The sequence below is a fragment of the Mytilus californianus genome, unplaced genomic scaffold (assembly GCF_021869535.1).
Source record: "Mytilus californianus isolate M0D057914Y unplaced genomic scaffold, xbMytCali1.0.p SCAF_8, whole genome shotgun sequence".
Classification (NCBI taxonomy): domain Eukaryota; kingdom Metazoa; phylum Mollusca; class Bivalvia; order Mytilida; family Mytilidae; genus Mytilus; species Mytilus californianus.
Window position 1 is genome coordinate 113,380,399 of NW_026262734.1, and position 17,049 is coordinate 113,397,447.

Below are 17,049 nucleotides of genomic sequence, written 5' to 3' on the forward strand. Positions count from 1 at the left end.
AGTTCCTAAGCCAAAAGCTGAGCTATTTAAGAAATCTTTTGTTTATTCTGGATCAGTGTTATGGAATGGACTACCACACAAAATGCGTAAAGCTCAAAACACTTATACTTTTAAACAAAGTATCAAGAAGTACTTAACACAGTCCTGATAAGATTATATTTTCTACAATGTATTTGTATATTCTTTTATTTTTATTTGTATTTGATTTTTTGACTACATGTACATCTTGAACAGCCTTATATCTTATCATGTTAGTAATATTACATTGAACTAATTGACTGTAAATTAACTTTGTGTAAATATCTGTTTTTGATTGTATTGTAATTTGTATGTGAGGGCCTCAGGGAAGATTAGTTTATTGTAACTAACTGAGTTTACCCTCTTTAAATAAAGAATTTATTATTATTATTATTATTAATCCCGCCTGTAGGCGTGATGGCGACAACCATTCTTTGATGGCCCGTATGACCCTCCATACCTTTTTTGAACTGCCCCAGCTGAACTGTCATGATAGCAGGGACTTCAACCAAGCAGTTCATGGTCCATAAACTCTTCTCAGATGTCTGTTCATGAAAATATGGCACTTTGAAAGCCGTTTAAGAGTTCAAAATCGGAAAAATGTGAAAAGTAGCCAAAATCAGGTGGGGGTGGGCATCTTTTGATGGCCACTACGTAACTGGTAGTGACTGTAGGTATAAACTATTATCATAAATGCATGCATAGGTGAAACAGGAACACAACGAGGTATTATATGGCCAATAGGAATCTAGTCTGTAAAATCTAGGTCACCGTTTTGTCAAAAATCCGTAAAAACGGACATTTAGGCAGACCTGACTTGACAATAATAATTCCCCAGCAAGACACTTAAGTCCAATATACTCCCAGTTAGCATGAATGGACTGCTGTAACTATAGGGTAATACTTGAATGACAAAGAAAAACAGTCTGGTCAATGTTCACCTTTCAAGGTCATTTTAAAATCGGAAAATAGACGGAAAATTAACATTTTTCAGTGGGGGTGGGTTCAAACCAACGAGAAAATATTCCACCTCCCACCCCACCCCCTACCCATGCCATCCGCCCCCAATTCTCAATACACAGTTTAATAGATGAGCATCAGTTACAGCATCAAGAGTCTGCTAATTTGCATATAATTTGCATATGATTGCAAATTTTCGAAAATGCCTGATTTTCCAGAAATCTCTTGGGGGCGAATGAGTTAAGGATATAATTGTTACCAGTACAGGAATGTTTGATCCTGAGGAGGGACAAGTTGTGTAAATTATAAGAGTTAAATCGTAGAAAGGTATTTAAAGAACATTTTATCTTGAGTTAACATTGCTACCATCTAAAACATTTTAAAACAAAACAAAAATCACAATAGCATTTTTTAAAGAATTATCTTATTAACATGCAACATCATTCTTAGGTCAAGACCATTTCAGATTTTGGCTGATGATCATCATGATCTGCTATTGTTATTATTTTAATCTTGAATTATGGAACTTATACTTATGTGTTAAATAAATTGTGTTAAACATCAACAATCAATCACTATTTGTACTTACAGTGTTGTCCTACGAAGAAACCCTATCTGAAACAAGTAGGACATAACAAGGTTCTATGCTATCATCCAACTCTAGGTATGTAAATACTATACAGTTAAATCATCAGCTTGAGGTGTAATACCATCAAATCATAGTACTTCATATCCAGTTTCATACAAAATAGGGTCGAAAAAAATATTCCCTTGAATTTGACAGTTGTAGGAAGTTACTCTGCATTTCATTGCAGAAAAAAATTTATGAGACATAAACATATATCTTGGATGTTTCAAAGCACCATTCTTTTTTTATTTGGTGTTTCTAAACAATATTTTGGAAACTTAAGGTGACATGGTTACTAAAGCTTGTTAACAGGAAAAAAGGGGTGAAAATTCAATTGATTTATTTCCAGTGGTGGTTGTTATCTCATATGCAATGAAATGGTATGCGACATTTTCACTGTAGCACTGGACAGGATAAAATTTTTACTCATGCCAAGTACCTCTTTATTTGAAACAAAGATAAATTCCGCACAATTTTTTGAAAAATGCCAATTTAACAAAGACTAATAGGGGAAAAAAACAATGGTGGTATTAATTCTTGACATACTGTTTACATGCTTGTCTATTGTTGAAGACTGTTTGACAGATGACTATTGGGCATTGATAGATAGGTAGGTAGATTCTTCATTGAATAGAGATAATTAAAGGTAATCCAAGAATGAAGGGAGATAACTAAAGGTAATCCAATAATGAATGAGATAACTAAAGGTAATCCAAGAATGAAGGGAGATAACTAAAGGTAATCCAAGTATGAAGGGAGATAACTAAAGGTAATCCAATAAAGAATGGAGATAACTAAAGGTAATCCAAGAATGAATGAGATAACTAAAGGTAATCCAAGAATGAAGGGAGATAACTAAAGGTAATCTAAGTATGAAGGGAGATAACTAAAGGTAATCCAATAACGAATGGAGATAACTAAAGGTAATCCAAGAATGAAGGGAGATAACTAAAGGTAATCCAAGAATGAAGGGAGATAACTAAAGGTAATCCAAGAATGAAGGGAGATAACTAAAGGTAATCCAATAACGAAGGGAGATAACTAAAAGTAATCCAATACTAAGGGATATTACTAATAAAAGGTAATCCAAGAACGAAGGGAGATAACTAAAGGTAAACCAAGAATGAAGGGAGATGTAGAGGCAGTTATAAGAACTTTGATATATCTCAGATCTATATAAGTTACTAGAGATGTGTCACAGGGATATCTTTCTAAGAAACCAAATTAATCAATAAATGATTGGTTTTTAAAGGATAAATTTAAACTTCCCATTAAATGAGCTCCACAGAGAACAATAGGTATTGTATTTATTCGATGGGACAGTCAACTTTGTAAACATTTCACAAAAATATAGCAAAAAATCACATGTCTTCTGAACTTTTATTCTGAAGTTAACAAAGTAATTTACAATTTCTGGATTATGAAACGTGTAAAACCTATAGATGTCAGTACATGAAATAATGCTGGATGTTATTATTCCTTATTTAAAGTTCAAGGAATATTTTTCTAAAGAAATATAGGTTTGTCTGATCTTCAGCAGTTCAATATAAATAAAAACTTATTTATAGAATTTGTTGGAAAAATATTAACAAATTTTTCTCATACATAGAATAGTACATGTCAATCATCATGATCATGTCAGCAACATCTTAGTTCTGTCAATGATATAATTTTGTTCTTTGTATACCCCTGCTCCAAAGGAGGGGGTAAACTTGATAAAGTCCACAGGTCCATGTTTCAGCCAATCTGTCTGCCTGTTCCATAAAAGTTTGGTCACATATTTCTCAAGAACTGGAATTTGATATCAAGCTTCATGTGAGCATGCTCGAATGTTTGGCGCTTTTAGAATTAAACTTCCTGTTTACTGAATACTTGTAAATTCATACACCAAATAGCCTGTTAATTTTTCAGTGCATTTTTTCAGGGACTACAAATCAAGGCTTTCTGAAATTTGGAATCAAGCTTAATATGAGGATGTTATACTGTGTGATGCATTTTATTATCTATCACTTATAAACTTTTTGTTTACAAATAATTATAGTTAGTGTAGCATAAATGTACCATAGCTCATAGTTCATCTTATTTATTTAGGTATATGTCAGTCACGTCAGCGTGTCCTTAGTTCAGGAGATGATGTCATAGAAGAAGATGCTGAGCGAACAACATGTAAGTTATATGTAAATAACCAATACAAACTTAAATGGCTTTTTTTTAACAATCTGTAAAAAGTGTGTTCATTCTCTGAAAGTTTATTATGCATGGTCGCCTTTTTGGGAAATGTCAAAATCAGAGAAATTCACAAAAATTGATATAAAATTATTGAATTTCGACCAATGAATCCACAGTACTTATTTACAAGCATAAACAGTTTCTAATGTGCAATTTCAATTTTTTGAATAAAATGCTTATTGACATATATAATTATGCTGTTTGATCATATTTCAGGTCCATTTTACTTTGAAGTTGACATTGGTCCAGAGAATCACCCAGCACAACTGATATTTACAGAGAATGATACAAATTATAAAAAGCTGTATGGAACAGGGAATCAGTCACCTTATGTAAAAGATGCTTTCCATGAATATATAGTAAAGGGTAATTAGATAATACTGGAAATTGATACCATGCTGTTACTTAACATTAAACAAGGAAATTGTCAGCTTTAACATGTTTTAGGAACCAGTACTTTAGCTGCTCATTGGATCCCTGAAAAAAAAATGCTAAGAGGAGCAGGACAGGAAAGGCATTAAGACAAAATAATCAATAAAAATGAATCAAATATATACATATATAATGATACATATTGTGAAAAGTTGTATAGATCCTAAAACCACTTGGCTGCATCATCTTTTAGAGGTCTAAATGTTAAAAGTATTTTTTACTTTAGTATTGTTAGAAGGTCTTTATATCGAATCCAAGAAAAATGTGTTTTGGTATGAAAGTATATAAAAACTCAAACAACAAAAATACCAAACTCCAAGGGAAATCAAAACGGAAAGTCCCTTAACAATTGGCAAAATTAAGCTCAAACACATCAAATGAATGGAAAACAACTGTCATATTCCTGACTTGGTACAGGCATTTCCTTATGTAGAAAATGGTGGATTATAAATGTTTTGATGTTTCATATTTCAAAGGATGTATTATCAGGGAACAGAAAAACAACAAATTATTCATTTTGTGACAAAATTTCTTGTTCCAATGATCTCTTCAAGGTTGGGCCAAAAATAAAAATTTAATTGTTTTATATTTTCTACCTACCCACCTAAAAAGCAGCCTACCTGGAAAATTTTATGACACAAATCGTTTCAAATTTTTTTTTTAAAGATATTTTCCTGCTCTAACGTTTGTTTTCTAGTCTAAAGCATGTAACTTATGTTATTGGCCATAAAAAATAAAATTCCTACCTACCTACCCTCCCTACAAGGCATGGGTAGGCAACATCAAACAAGAATTTCTAAAGGGTGGCCTTGCACATTTGTTATTCAGTGAAAGGGCAACAAAAATGGATTAAAGAAATCCTGTCTACCCCAGAATTTTTTACAAGATTGCACCTGGAACCTTTATATATTATTTTAATATTCATTAAAGTAGAACACCATTTGTATACATTCATCAGGTAATGTGAAAGCTGTGAATCCACAGCACATTGGCACCAAGTGTGGAGCACACTACAGCGTATTTTTGAATCCAGGCCAAAAAGCCCAAATAAGGATCCGACTGTATTATGAGAAAGAAGCTCCACCTGAGGCCTTTGGTACAAGAGATTTTGACTTTATATTCCAGCAGAGGAAGTTAGAGGCTGATCTGTTCTATGATGATGTAATTATTTTTATCGGTAACTTGTGTATTTTTCCTTTGATGTGTACTCTCTAATAATGTCAGTATCAGTGGACTGGTCGTGATAAAAAAATTATTGGGTCAGTTCGCAATTGACATGTGCGAATGCACCGCGTAAGGATCTACTTTCCCTTTCATTCACAAAACCATGCATGATTTTTTTCGCAGAAATGCACGAGTTTTTTGGTGAATGAAACATTTATCGTTGTTACAGTAAAGTAAGTTTAGCTTTTTTTGAACGATTGAATGAAAATTTGAACAAAAAATGTACGAAAAAAACGATAAACTTAAAAAATGTGCGTTATCCACAGTATTATTGATAGCTCACAATTGACATGCGCTAGTGCACCACGTAAGGATCTACTTTCCCTTTCATTCACGAAATCGCACATGATTTTTTTCGCAGAAAAGCACAAGTTTTTTGGTGAATGAAACACTTGTCATTTTATGAAACTTTCAGTAAAGTAAGTTTAGCCTTTTTTTTACGATTCTGTGAAAATTTAGACAGAAAATGTACGAAAAACCCGATAAACTTAAAAAAATTGCGTTATCTGCAGTATTATTGATTGCTTTCCTTACTATTCACAAGGACCTTAACTAACAGATCGTCATTGCTATTCCGATCTGAGTTTTTATTCATACATGGTCTGGTGCTGTTCCAAGTTGTCTTCTTTTTCTGTTTCTTTTTGTTAAACCTGTTCAGTCACTATAAAGTGTTACAATTCATATTTAGACGCAACACATAAATAGTGACCAAAAAGGTACCACTATCGCATGATAGAAGCTAGAAAAAAAAAAAAAAAAGGAAATGTGACTACACATTTTCGACATTTTTGTTGGACCATCATATACAATTAAGGAGATGTGGTTTTATTGTCAATATATAGACAGATATTCATAGTCCAAAGTACAAATAAGCAAACAAATTCAAATGGATCCAGGATAAGTTTTGAACAAAGGGGTGCCAGGGGTCCCAAACTAGACAACGGTTGGTGTGGAACAGGTAAATAGCCTGCATAAACCATAAATGTAGCCTTTATACGGGATTCCCCCGGTCGCCTTCCCCTAAATCCGCTTCTGAAATTAAAGGTAACCTTCAATGTTTCATATTTCTGGTCCGGGTTGAAAAATAATTGACATGACTTTGAAAAAAACAAGAATTTTAAGCGAAAGTAAATAGACCAAAGTTGAGTGACATAGGCCTATATTAAAATGTTTGAAATAGTTATGAAGTCGACAAGAAACGAGCTTGTTCAGATAATTTACAGTCAGCCTACAGACTTGTTGCTATCCATCCAACTAAGTAAAAGATTTAACTTGACCTTCCATAAAACATTGATAAATCTGCTGATTCATATAGTATCATTCTATGCTTTGTGAAAAATAAAGAAATTTGACTTACCAGTATGCTACCATTATATTTGGCATTGTTAAGTCATGTTTTAAAAAGCAGAACTAATGAAACGCATGCAATAATTCATTTTCAATACTTTGTGCCTTAGAACGCCATGTTATGTTTACTGCACTGTGACAAAATTTCAAATGACGTAAAGCAGCCTGTGACGTCAAGTATGATTCGCCGTGATTCGACGCGATAAAGTAGTTCGTTTGTTATTAAGTCTCCCAAACAAAGTTTGGGAAGACTTATTGTTTTTGCTCAGTTCTTATTATTATTATTATTATTCTTCTTCTTCTTCTTCTTCTTCTTCTTCTTCTTCCGCCGCTTTTAAATTTGAACTTGTCCGCACCCGTTCTCCAAAACCGCTTGTCAGATTAACTTAGGGTTTCACAATATGTTAGACTAACATGTCTAGTGGTGCAATCAGGGTTTTATTTGTGCAATGGGGTTTATAAAGGGGTACTTTGAGGGGCAAAAAGAAAAGAGGGTTTAACTATAGAACCCTATGGGATTTTATTTTTTTAAATTTTCAAATGATTATAAATTGAAAACCGTTTGTGATAGACACAATCATTTTAATTGAAAATGTTCTAAATGATAAAGCCTATTAAATGAAATACAGGGTTAGTCCCCAGGGGTCACCCCCCACCCCCTGACATTTAAGAAAGTTCTAATACCTTGTAAGTGGTCAAGATCCCCACCCCTAAACCATATATATTTTGGTTTGTCATGCCAAGATGGTTTGAATGATAAACAGGGTAAGTCCCCAGGGGTCATCCCGACCCCCTGCCATTTGAGAAAGTTCCAATAGCTTGTAAATGGTCGAGATCCCCACCCCTAAACAATATATATTCTGGTTTGTCATGATATAGCACATCAAATGTAATACAGGGTTAGTCCCCAGGGGTCACCCCCACCCCATGCCATTTAAGAAAGTTCTAATATCTTCTAAGTGGTCAAGATCCCCACCCCCAAACCATATATATTCTGGTTTGTCATGCTAAGATGGTTTGAATGATATACAGGGTTAGTCCCCAGGGGTCATCCCGACCCCCTGCCATTTGAGAAAGTTCTAATATCTTGTAAATGGTCGAGATCCCCAACCCTAAACCATATATATTCTGGTTTGTCATGATAAAGCACATCAAATGAAAAACAGGGTTAGTCCCCAGGGGTCACCCCCACCCCCTGCCATTTAAGAAAGTTCTAATATCTTGTAAGTGGTCAAGATCCCCACCCCTAAACCATATATATTCTGGTTTGTCATGCTAAGATGGTTTGAATGATATACAGGGTTAGTCCCCAGGGGTCATCCCGACCCCCTGCCATTTGAGAAAGTTCTAATATCTTGTAAATGGTCGAGATCCCCACCCCTAAACCATATATATTCTGGTTTGTCATGATAAAGCACATCAAATGAAATACAGGGTTAGTCCCCAGGGGTCACCCCCACCCCCTGCCATTTAAGAAAGTTCTAATATCTTGTAAGTGGTCAAGATCTCCACCCCTAAACCATATATATTCTGGTTTGTCATGGGAAGATGGTTTGAATGATATACAGGGTTAGTCCCCAGGGGTCATCCCGACCCCCTGCCATTTGAGAAAGTTCTAATATTTTGTAAATGGTTGAGATCCCCACCCCTAAACCATATATATTCCTATTTGTCATGTCTGGAACATTTGAATGACATATAAGGTCAGTCCCCCCACCCCTAATGTTCTAATATCTTGTAAATGGTTGAGATGATTTCATAATTACCAATAAAAAGAATAAAGGACTTTTTGTTTTTGATACTGACTTTTTCACCAGCTGGGCCCCAAAATATTTTTTTCAGGGCCCAACCAATTTTTTTACTAATAAAAAACTTAAATGTACTTTTCATTAACTAATAAAGACTTTTCAGGTTATCCTATATGTAGCTTTTGAGTCTGGTAAAGATTTATGTGTGATAACATTTGAATTATTGCCACCAGAAATATATAATAAGATTTTACAATACTGATTTTAATACATTTCCCACCAAAATTGTCTCCCTTCAATTTGAACTTCCTGTTGACAATATGGCTGTTTGTATAAATCATTAAATGCTAAATTTCAAATCCAAGCCATCCTCTAATTGTGTTGATCAAAAATATTATTCAATTCCTTTTTGTAGAAGATTGGATAGTCAACTAGATATTTTGATATTTATTTACGATACTTTTCGTTTCTTTTTTTTCATTGACGATTTTGTAAATAGCGATGTGTGGACAAGTTTTCGTCAAACACGGTCTTGTAATGACTCTTTTGACAACCGGAATGCATCTTTTAAGCAATGCAAATTCAACAGTTTATACTAAACTATAATGAAATTCAATAATCGTAGACTCTTTACAAGAGAGTTAAGAACACGTGTTTAGAGAAGGGATATATGTCAAATCGTCACTTCGCATCGAAAACTTATTTCTCCAACCAGGTTTTGCATATGAAAGTGAACTGACTGGTTTTCGGAAATTTTCTCTTAATTTTCCCGATTTGATTAGACAACCAGGTTTCCGTTTGGGAACTTTTTGTTTATATTGTAGAAATGTGATTCTCTGCAAAATTTTTTACAGTCTCCAGCTGGGCTATAAGGATGATAAATATATTCCCCAGCCGAAAAATTGGTCGCCCTGGGCGACTGGGTGACGGTTAAGTTTAGTCCCTGCAAAAATCGTCCTATTAAATTTATGTACATTTACTAAACACTGTTAAAGTACTCTCCTGTTCTATTCCACGGTTGCCTGTTTGGTTAGTTTTTTAATAGAACATTATAGCTTGATGCTTGATGCTTACTTGTGACAATTAAATGTTTACATTGATATGACAGCAATTTGTAAGGAAAATTATGTTTTGCCACAAAATTTGAAAAGAATGCCTCAATGCTGATAGTCTTCTCATATTTCTTATATTTGCACCTGATGGGAGTTTTTTTAATATCTAATTTCAATACATTTTGACAAAAGATCTGAGTAAATGTAAATATTATATTTGAGTTACAAGAGTGTAAAACATACAACATATTTGACCCATGTTCACTTTTTATACGACCGCAAAAATTAAAAATTTTTTGGTCGTATATTGGTATGACGTTGGCGTCGTCGTCGTCGTCTGGCGTTGTCCGGAGTCGTCCGAAGACACATTGGTTTTCGCACTCTAACTTTAGTTTAAGTGAATGGATCTCCATGAAATTTTACCATAAGGTTCAATACCACGAAAGGAAGGTTGGGATTGATTTTGGGGGTTATGGTACCAACAGTTAAGGAATTAGGGGCCAAAAAGGAGCCAAAAATAAGCATTTTTGTAACTTTCAGACAATAACTTGTGTGTAAGTGTACGGATCTCTCTGACATTGTACCACAAGGTTCCATATCACAAATGGAAGGCTGTAATAGATTTTGGGGGTAATTGCCTCAAAATTTTAGGAATTAGGGGGCCAAAAAAGGGGCAAAAAACAAGCATTTTTCTAGTTTCATGACAATAACTTGTGTGTAAGTGTTTGGATATTTCTGAAATTGTACTACAAGGTTTCATATCACAAAGGGAAAGCTGGAATTGAGTTCGGGGGTAATTGCCTGAAACGTTTAGGAATTGGGGGCCAAAAAGGGGCCAAAAATAATCATTTTTCTAGTTTCAAGACAATAACTTGTGTTCAAGTGTATGGATCTCTCTGAAATTGTACTGCAAGGTACCATACCACAAAGGGAAGGCTGGGATTGAGTTTGGGGGTGATGAATCATAAGGGGGTTCAAAAAATTTGGGGGGAGGATTTTTTTTTTTTCCTTTTTTATCTTTTTTTCCTTTTTTTTTTTCTTTTAAAATTTTCCATTTTAAGTTGGTTATTTCTGATTTATATTTAAAAGCAAATAATAATGATATGGTAGGAGATACACACCAAACATGATGTGTAAATTATTATATAATAAGTATTGTGCAATAGCAAGAAATTTTCAATTGCACAGTATTGCACAATAGCAAGAAATCTTCAATTGCACAGTATTGCGCAATAGCAAGAAATCTTCAATTGCACAGTATTGCTCAATAGCAAGAAATATCCAATAGCACAATATTGCGCAATAGCAAGAAATTATCAATTGTACAGTATTGCGCAATAGCAAGAAATATTCAATTGCACAGTATTGTGCAAAAGAAGATACTTCTTATAAATTGCTTATTTCTTGATCAATTTCAATGGGGTTTTATTCTTGAATTCTTGGGGTTCTTTAATATGCTGAATATAACCGTGTATTAAGTTTTTGGATTTTGGGCCCCGTTTTTAAATTGGTCCACATTGAGGTCCAAAGGGTCCAAAATTTAACTTTGTTTGATTTCATCAAAAATTGAATTATTTGGGTTCTTTGATATGCCGAATCTAACCGTGTATTTAGATTCTTAATTTTTGGTTCCGTTTTCAAATTGGTCTACATTAAGGTCCAAAGGGTCCAAAATTAAACTTAGTTTGATTTTAACAAAAATTGAATTTTTAGTGTTCTTTGATATGCTGAATCTAAACATGTATTTAGATTTTTGATTATGGACCCAGTTTTCAAGTTGGTCCAAATCGGGGTCCAAATTTAAACTTTGTTTGATTTCAACAAAAATTGAATATATGGGGTTCTTTGATATGCTGAATCTAACCATGTATTTAGATTTTTGGGCCCCGTTATCAACTTTGTCCACATTGAGGTCAAAAGGGTCCAAAATTAAACTTTGTTTGATTTCATCAAAAATTGAATTCTTGGGGTTCTTTGATATGCTGAATCTAACAGTGTATTTAGATTTTGGATATTGGACCATAATAGGTGAATGTCCAATTTAAAATTTTTAAGTTCTTAGACCACATTCATTCTGTGTCAGAAACCGATGCTGTGTCAAATATTTAATCACAATCCAAATTCAGAGCTGTATCAAGCTTGAATGTTGTGTCCATACTTGCCCCAACTGTTCAGGGTTCGACCTCTGCGGTCGTATCAAGCTGCGCCCTGCGGAGCATTTTATTTATGTTAAGCTCTGATTTCAAAGCATTTAGGGGCCTCGGTGGCCGAGTGGTCTAAGTAGTTACTACTGTAATCACTAGCCACTAACACTGAGGTTGTGAGTTCTAACCCCGCTAGTGCAGGTGCACTCGACTCCAATCTTAATTGACTAGGATTGTCAGTTTTCCTATCGAAGGTCTGTGGTTTTCTCCGGGCCCTCGGCTTCCTCCACCAATAAAAACTGGCTGCCACGAAAAAGCCCAAAAGTGGTGCTTAAAAGTGGCGTTAAAACACCAAAAAATCAAAATAAAAAATCAAAGCATTTATATGGGTACAAAAGAACTTCATCCTCCAGATAATGACCTATTTCAAACTCTGAGTATTTCCAGAAATAATTAATTTGAAACTTTGTAGAAGAAACCATTACAATCTGGAGTTATAACATCTAAGCAATGTTCAAGTATGCCAAGGAGTTACTTCCCTTTTGAAGATACTTTGAACTTTTATTACACCATCTAAGCATGGAATTTTATCAATAAATCAGGAAAACATTTCAAGGACCTAAAGGTTTAATTATTACACATACCTTTCCATTATCTTTATGCATAAAACTGAAATACACTGTAATTGGAGGAATCTACAAAAAGTGACAATAAACCCAAAAGGACAATAAACCCAAAAGGACAATCAAACAGATGTATTTAGTACTTAAATACAGTAAAAAAAGTTTGCATATTTTAACAGGTGATAAAGAATCATCATAAACACGAAAAAAACATCATTCGACAAGCATATGCTGGTTTACTATGGAGTAAACAGTTCTACTATTACGTGGTGGAGGAATGGCTACGAGGGGATAAAGGTCACCCACCACCACCTTTTTGTCGAAGAGAGGGGAGGAATGCGGAATGGGGTCATCTTTTCAACAGGGATGTCATCTCAATGCCAGATAAATGGGAATACCCATGGGTATGTATCATAGTACAGGTTTTAATCATATTTGGTTGTCTGCTCAACATAGAGGTTTTGTCAATATCTTGTTAATAAGATAATCCCAATTTATTTCATACATTAGTTTATAATGATGATTTACTAGTGAGTTTGCATTTCATTCTGATTGACCAAGGTTTGTTGTAAGGATGAAGTCAGGGGCACCGACTTAACTTGTCTCACTTTGATGGATTGCTGTCTCAAAGATGTGTGTTCCACATCTTCTTTTTATTTATTAGCTCACCTGGCCCACAGAGTTTTAAAATTTTAATTACTGCTAATCAATTTAGATAATTGTTTGATCTCTATTTTCTTTTGTTCCATAATATTCCAATCATTTCTTTTATAATATTTGAACAGGGCATCAGCTGGACAAGCTTAGACAAATATTGATTTTAAAAGGGATCTTTAATCAATAACTTTACTGTTACAAAATTAATAAATGTTAATTACATGATATAAGCTCTACCATTTCATTGTTTATGACTTTAAATTATTGAACTAAACAAAAAATATTACAAACAAAAGATTTGATTGAACAAACAATCTTCAATATTATATTTATCTTTCAAAAGAATTAAATGAAGATTAAATACATGGTTTAATAGTTCCCTATCAAATGCTACAGTCAACTAGACTTTTTATATCTTTTTTTTTTCTTAATCTTTTTTTAAAACTTTTTTTAAACTTTTTTTTTTTAACAAGACTTTTTTTCACGATTTTGGGGGGATGAAAAAGGGGTGCGTACTATACACAACTGCGTACTATACACGACTGAATACGTTATTGTAAAAGTTATTTTTCATGATACAAGCAGAAATGTGATATGTTGACATATTTCAGTATGCAGCGTAGGTTCTGGTATTCATATGATCCAATGGCTCAAGTAGACATGTACAGAATTCAGTTATTTTCCAGTATGTACCGTGGGTCCTGGTATTCACATGACACCTACGACTTATGTAGAAATTAACAAATTTAAGTATTCAGTTATTTTTCAGTATGCAGCATGGGCCTAAGCATTCCATATGATTCCCATGGCTCATGTAGACGTATAAAGTATTCAGTTATTTTTCAGTATGCAGCATGGGCCTTAGCATTCCATATGATTCCCATGGCTCATGTAGACGTATAAAGTATTCTTTATTTTTCAGTATGCAGCATGGGACCTAGCATTCCATATGATTCCCATGCCTCATGTAGACGTATAAAGTATTCTTTATTTTTCAGTATGCAGCATGGGACCTAGCATTCCATATGATCCCCATGCCTCATGTAGACACATAAAGTTTTCTTTATTTTTCTGTATGCAGCATGGGACCTAGCATTCCATATGATTCCCATGCCTCATGTAGACGTATAAAGTATTCTTTATTTTTCAGTATGCAGCATGGGACCTAGCATTCCATATGATTCCCATGCCTCATGTAGACGTATAAAGTATTCTTTATTTTTCAGTATGCAGCATGGGACCTAGCATTCCATATGATCCCCATGCCTCATGTAGACGTATAAAGTATTCTTTATTTTTCAGTATGCAGCATGGGACCTAGCATTCCATATGATCCCCATGCCTCATGTAGACACATAAAGTTTTCTTTATTTTTCTGTATGCAGCATGGGACCTAGCATTCCATATGATCCCCATGGCTCATGTAGATATATAAAGTATTCAGTTATTTATCAGTATGCAGCATGGGACCTAGCATTCCATATGATTCCCATGGCTCATGTAGATATATAAAGTATTCAGTTATTTTTCAGTATGCAGCATGGGACCTAGCATTCCATATGATTCCCATGGCTCATGTAGATATACAATATGCCAAAGAACAGCTGTTGCTAATGATGAGAGAATGGTACATGCATCCTAATGGACAGGTAAAATATACAGTTAATACAAGGTTTAATCTACCATTCTTTTTACCGTTTTTGTCTCACCTTGACGGAGTCAAAAAGCGACGGTGGCGGCGGCGCCGTCAACAATGTATTAGTTTGTGATTAGGTCTAGTTCATGGTGAACCACTAGTGGTAGGTCAATGATATTTGGTATGCAGTTGTATTAGCATTGGCACATCTCATTACCATGAAGAATATTTGGCCCTGCCCCCTCAGTCATGGTCTATTGACTGAAACTTTTGCTTAGTTTACATGTATTAGTTTGTGATTAGATCAGTTTATGGTGAACTGCTAATGTTAAGTCAATGATATTTGTATTTGCAAGTATTGTTTCCATGGAGATTATATAGTTCCACCCCTGATCATGGTTCATTGACTTTGAAACTTTTACATAGTTTACAAGTTAATGTTTGTGTTTAGGTTTGTTTAAAGGGAACGACTTATAATAAGTCAATGGTATTTGGTATGCAGTTGTATTAGCATTGGCACATCTCATTCCATGGAGATTGTTTAGCCATGTACCTTCAGTCATGGTTCATTGACTTTGAATATTTGCATAACTTACATGTTAAAGTATTGCTATTTTAATTTCAACATTTGCATTATCAAAATTACAAAAAGGCGAGACATATCTCTGTGATAACAGTTTATATAAAGGACTTTCCGTTTTGAATTTTTCAGTATTTTTGTTATTTTACTTTCTAATGTTTTATTCTTTCATTCATTGGCATAATAATAATAATGATAATAATACTTTATTTCAAGAAGGTGAGCTCTATTAGTAAACACACTTTTCTCCCTTTAGCTCCTCACACTCCACTCACAGTACACAAGCTTTTGGTAACAATCCTCTTTCTAACTAATAATTTTAATTATGTCATGAATTAGAATAAAATTTTCTTTTGGTGACAGGACCCTCTCCCCTTCTCATATTTTGTCATGCATTAGGCAGATTCCAAATAAGAAAGTTGAAAAATTCCCAAAATTATGTTTAACAAAATCAACACCAATAAGGTTCTGTTTTGGAATACATGTTATACTTATATAAGTAAACACTTTTTGACAAAAAATAGATCTATTCACATTATATTTTTTAAATAAAGGAAACCTTAAAAAAATGTTGCTATCATAACAAAATTGACAGACATTTTGACGGAAAATTCTTATGTTAGCAACACAAACAATCCTGATATCTACAGTATTTTCAAGGTTTGGATGTATATCTTGCTTAAATATAAAAGGCAAATTGGAAGTAAATATTTCTGAACATCTGCACCAATAAAAAAGGAATTGTAATAACTTTAAAAAAGGATTATCTTGGAGTTGCTAACATAAAATTTGACAGACATGAACAATGCTGCTAACATAAGATTTGACAGAAATGAAGTTGTTGCTAACATAAGATTTGACGGACTTTTTTGTTGCTAACATAATATTTGACAGACTTTTTTGTTGCTAACATAAGATTTGACGGACATTATTGTTGCTAACATAAGATTTGACAGACTAAATAGTGTTGCTAACATAAGATATTGACGGACTTGTTGCTAGTTACATAAGATTGTGCTAACATAAATAAATTTGACAGACAATATATATTTGAGATTTTTAACTAACATTGAAGATCTTATCCTAGTTGAAAGTCATATTTAGAACTCCTGCAAATAACGCCGCCTGACATTTAACAAGATTTCAACCCAGGACAGATAACTCTTAATTTGTAGCACATCCAAATGTTGCTAACATAAGATGACAAGTTTGACAGAACTTATGTTAGCAACAGATTTGATAAAACTATTGATTGAATAAAGTAAATTGAAAGATCCAAAATGTGTTTGATTAATGTACATTATGAAATACAATTTTAACAGGCTTATATAAGTACCTACAATGATGTGGTAAGATTTTATGAACATGTTGCTATCATAACATTTATTGACAGTCGAGCATCTAATAAGCAAGGTATTTGAAATTGAACAAAATATATATAACAGATGTTTTTAACAAAAGAAAAGCAAAAGATTTGGAAACAGGGATGTTTGAATAATCAGACTACACTAATAAAAACCGTTATACCAGTGTCAATTTAAAGCATTGTAACACATAAACCTTGTGTCAAAAAATGGGAAGTAATTTCCGTCAAACATTTCACATTTTTCAACTTGTTTTGATCATTTCTACTTATAATGGAAACAATCATATCCAATAATTGGTTTTCTTGCTTTATTTAACATTACTATTCAATAAAACATTCACATATCATCATTCAAATAACAGTTAGTATTATTTTTATTAATTTGTTCTTTTTGACGGAAATTTT

General features: G+C 33.6%; 1 protein-coding gene across 1 annotated transcript in view; it reads left to right on the forward strand.

Moving 5' to 3' along the window:
* LOC127713042 (uncharacterized) overlaps nt 1-17,049 on the forward strand; it is a 44,851-nt gene that overhangs the window by 12,960 nt on the left and 14,842 nt on the right. Inside the window, exons 5-10 of the mRNA XM_052219644.1 lie at nt 1,570-1,642; nt 3,698-3,772; nt 4,052-4,201; nt 5,226-5,428; nt 12,585-12,809; nt 14,595-14,711. Coding sequence (XP_052075604.1) covers nt 1,570-1,642; nt 3,698-3,772; nt 4,052-4,201; nt 5,226-5,428; nt 12,585-12,809; nt 14,595-14,711 — 843 coding nt within the window. The remainder of the gene's footprint in view (nt 1-1,569; nt 1,643-3,697; nt 3,773-4,051; nt 4,202-5,225; nt 5,429-12,584; nt 12,810-14,594; nt 14,712-17,049) is intronic.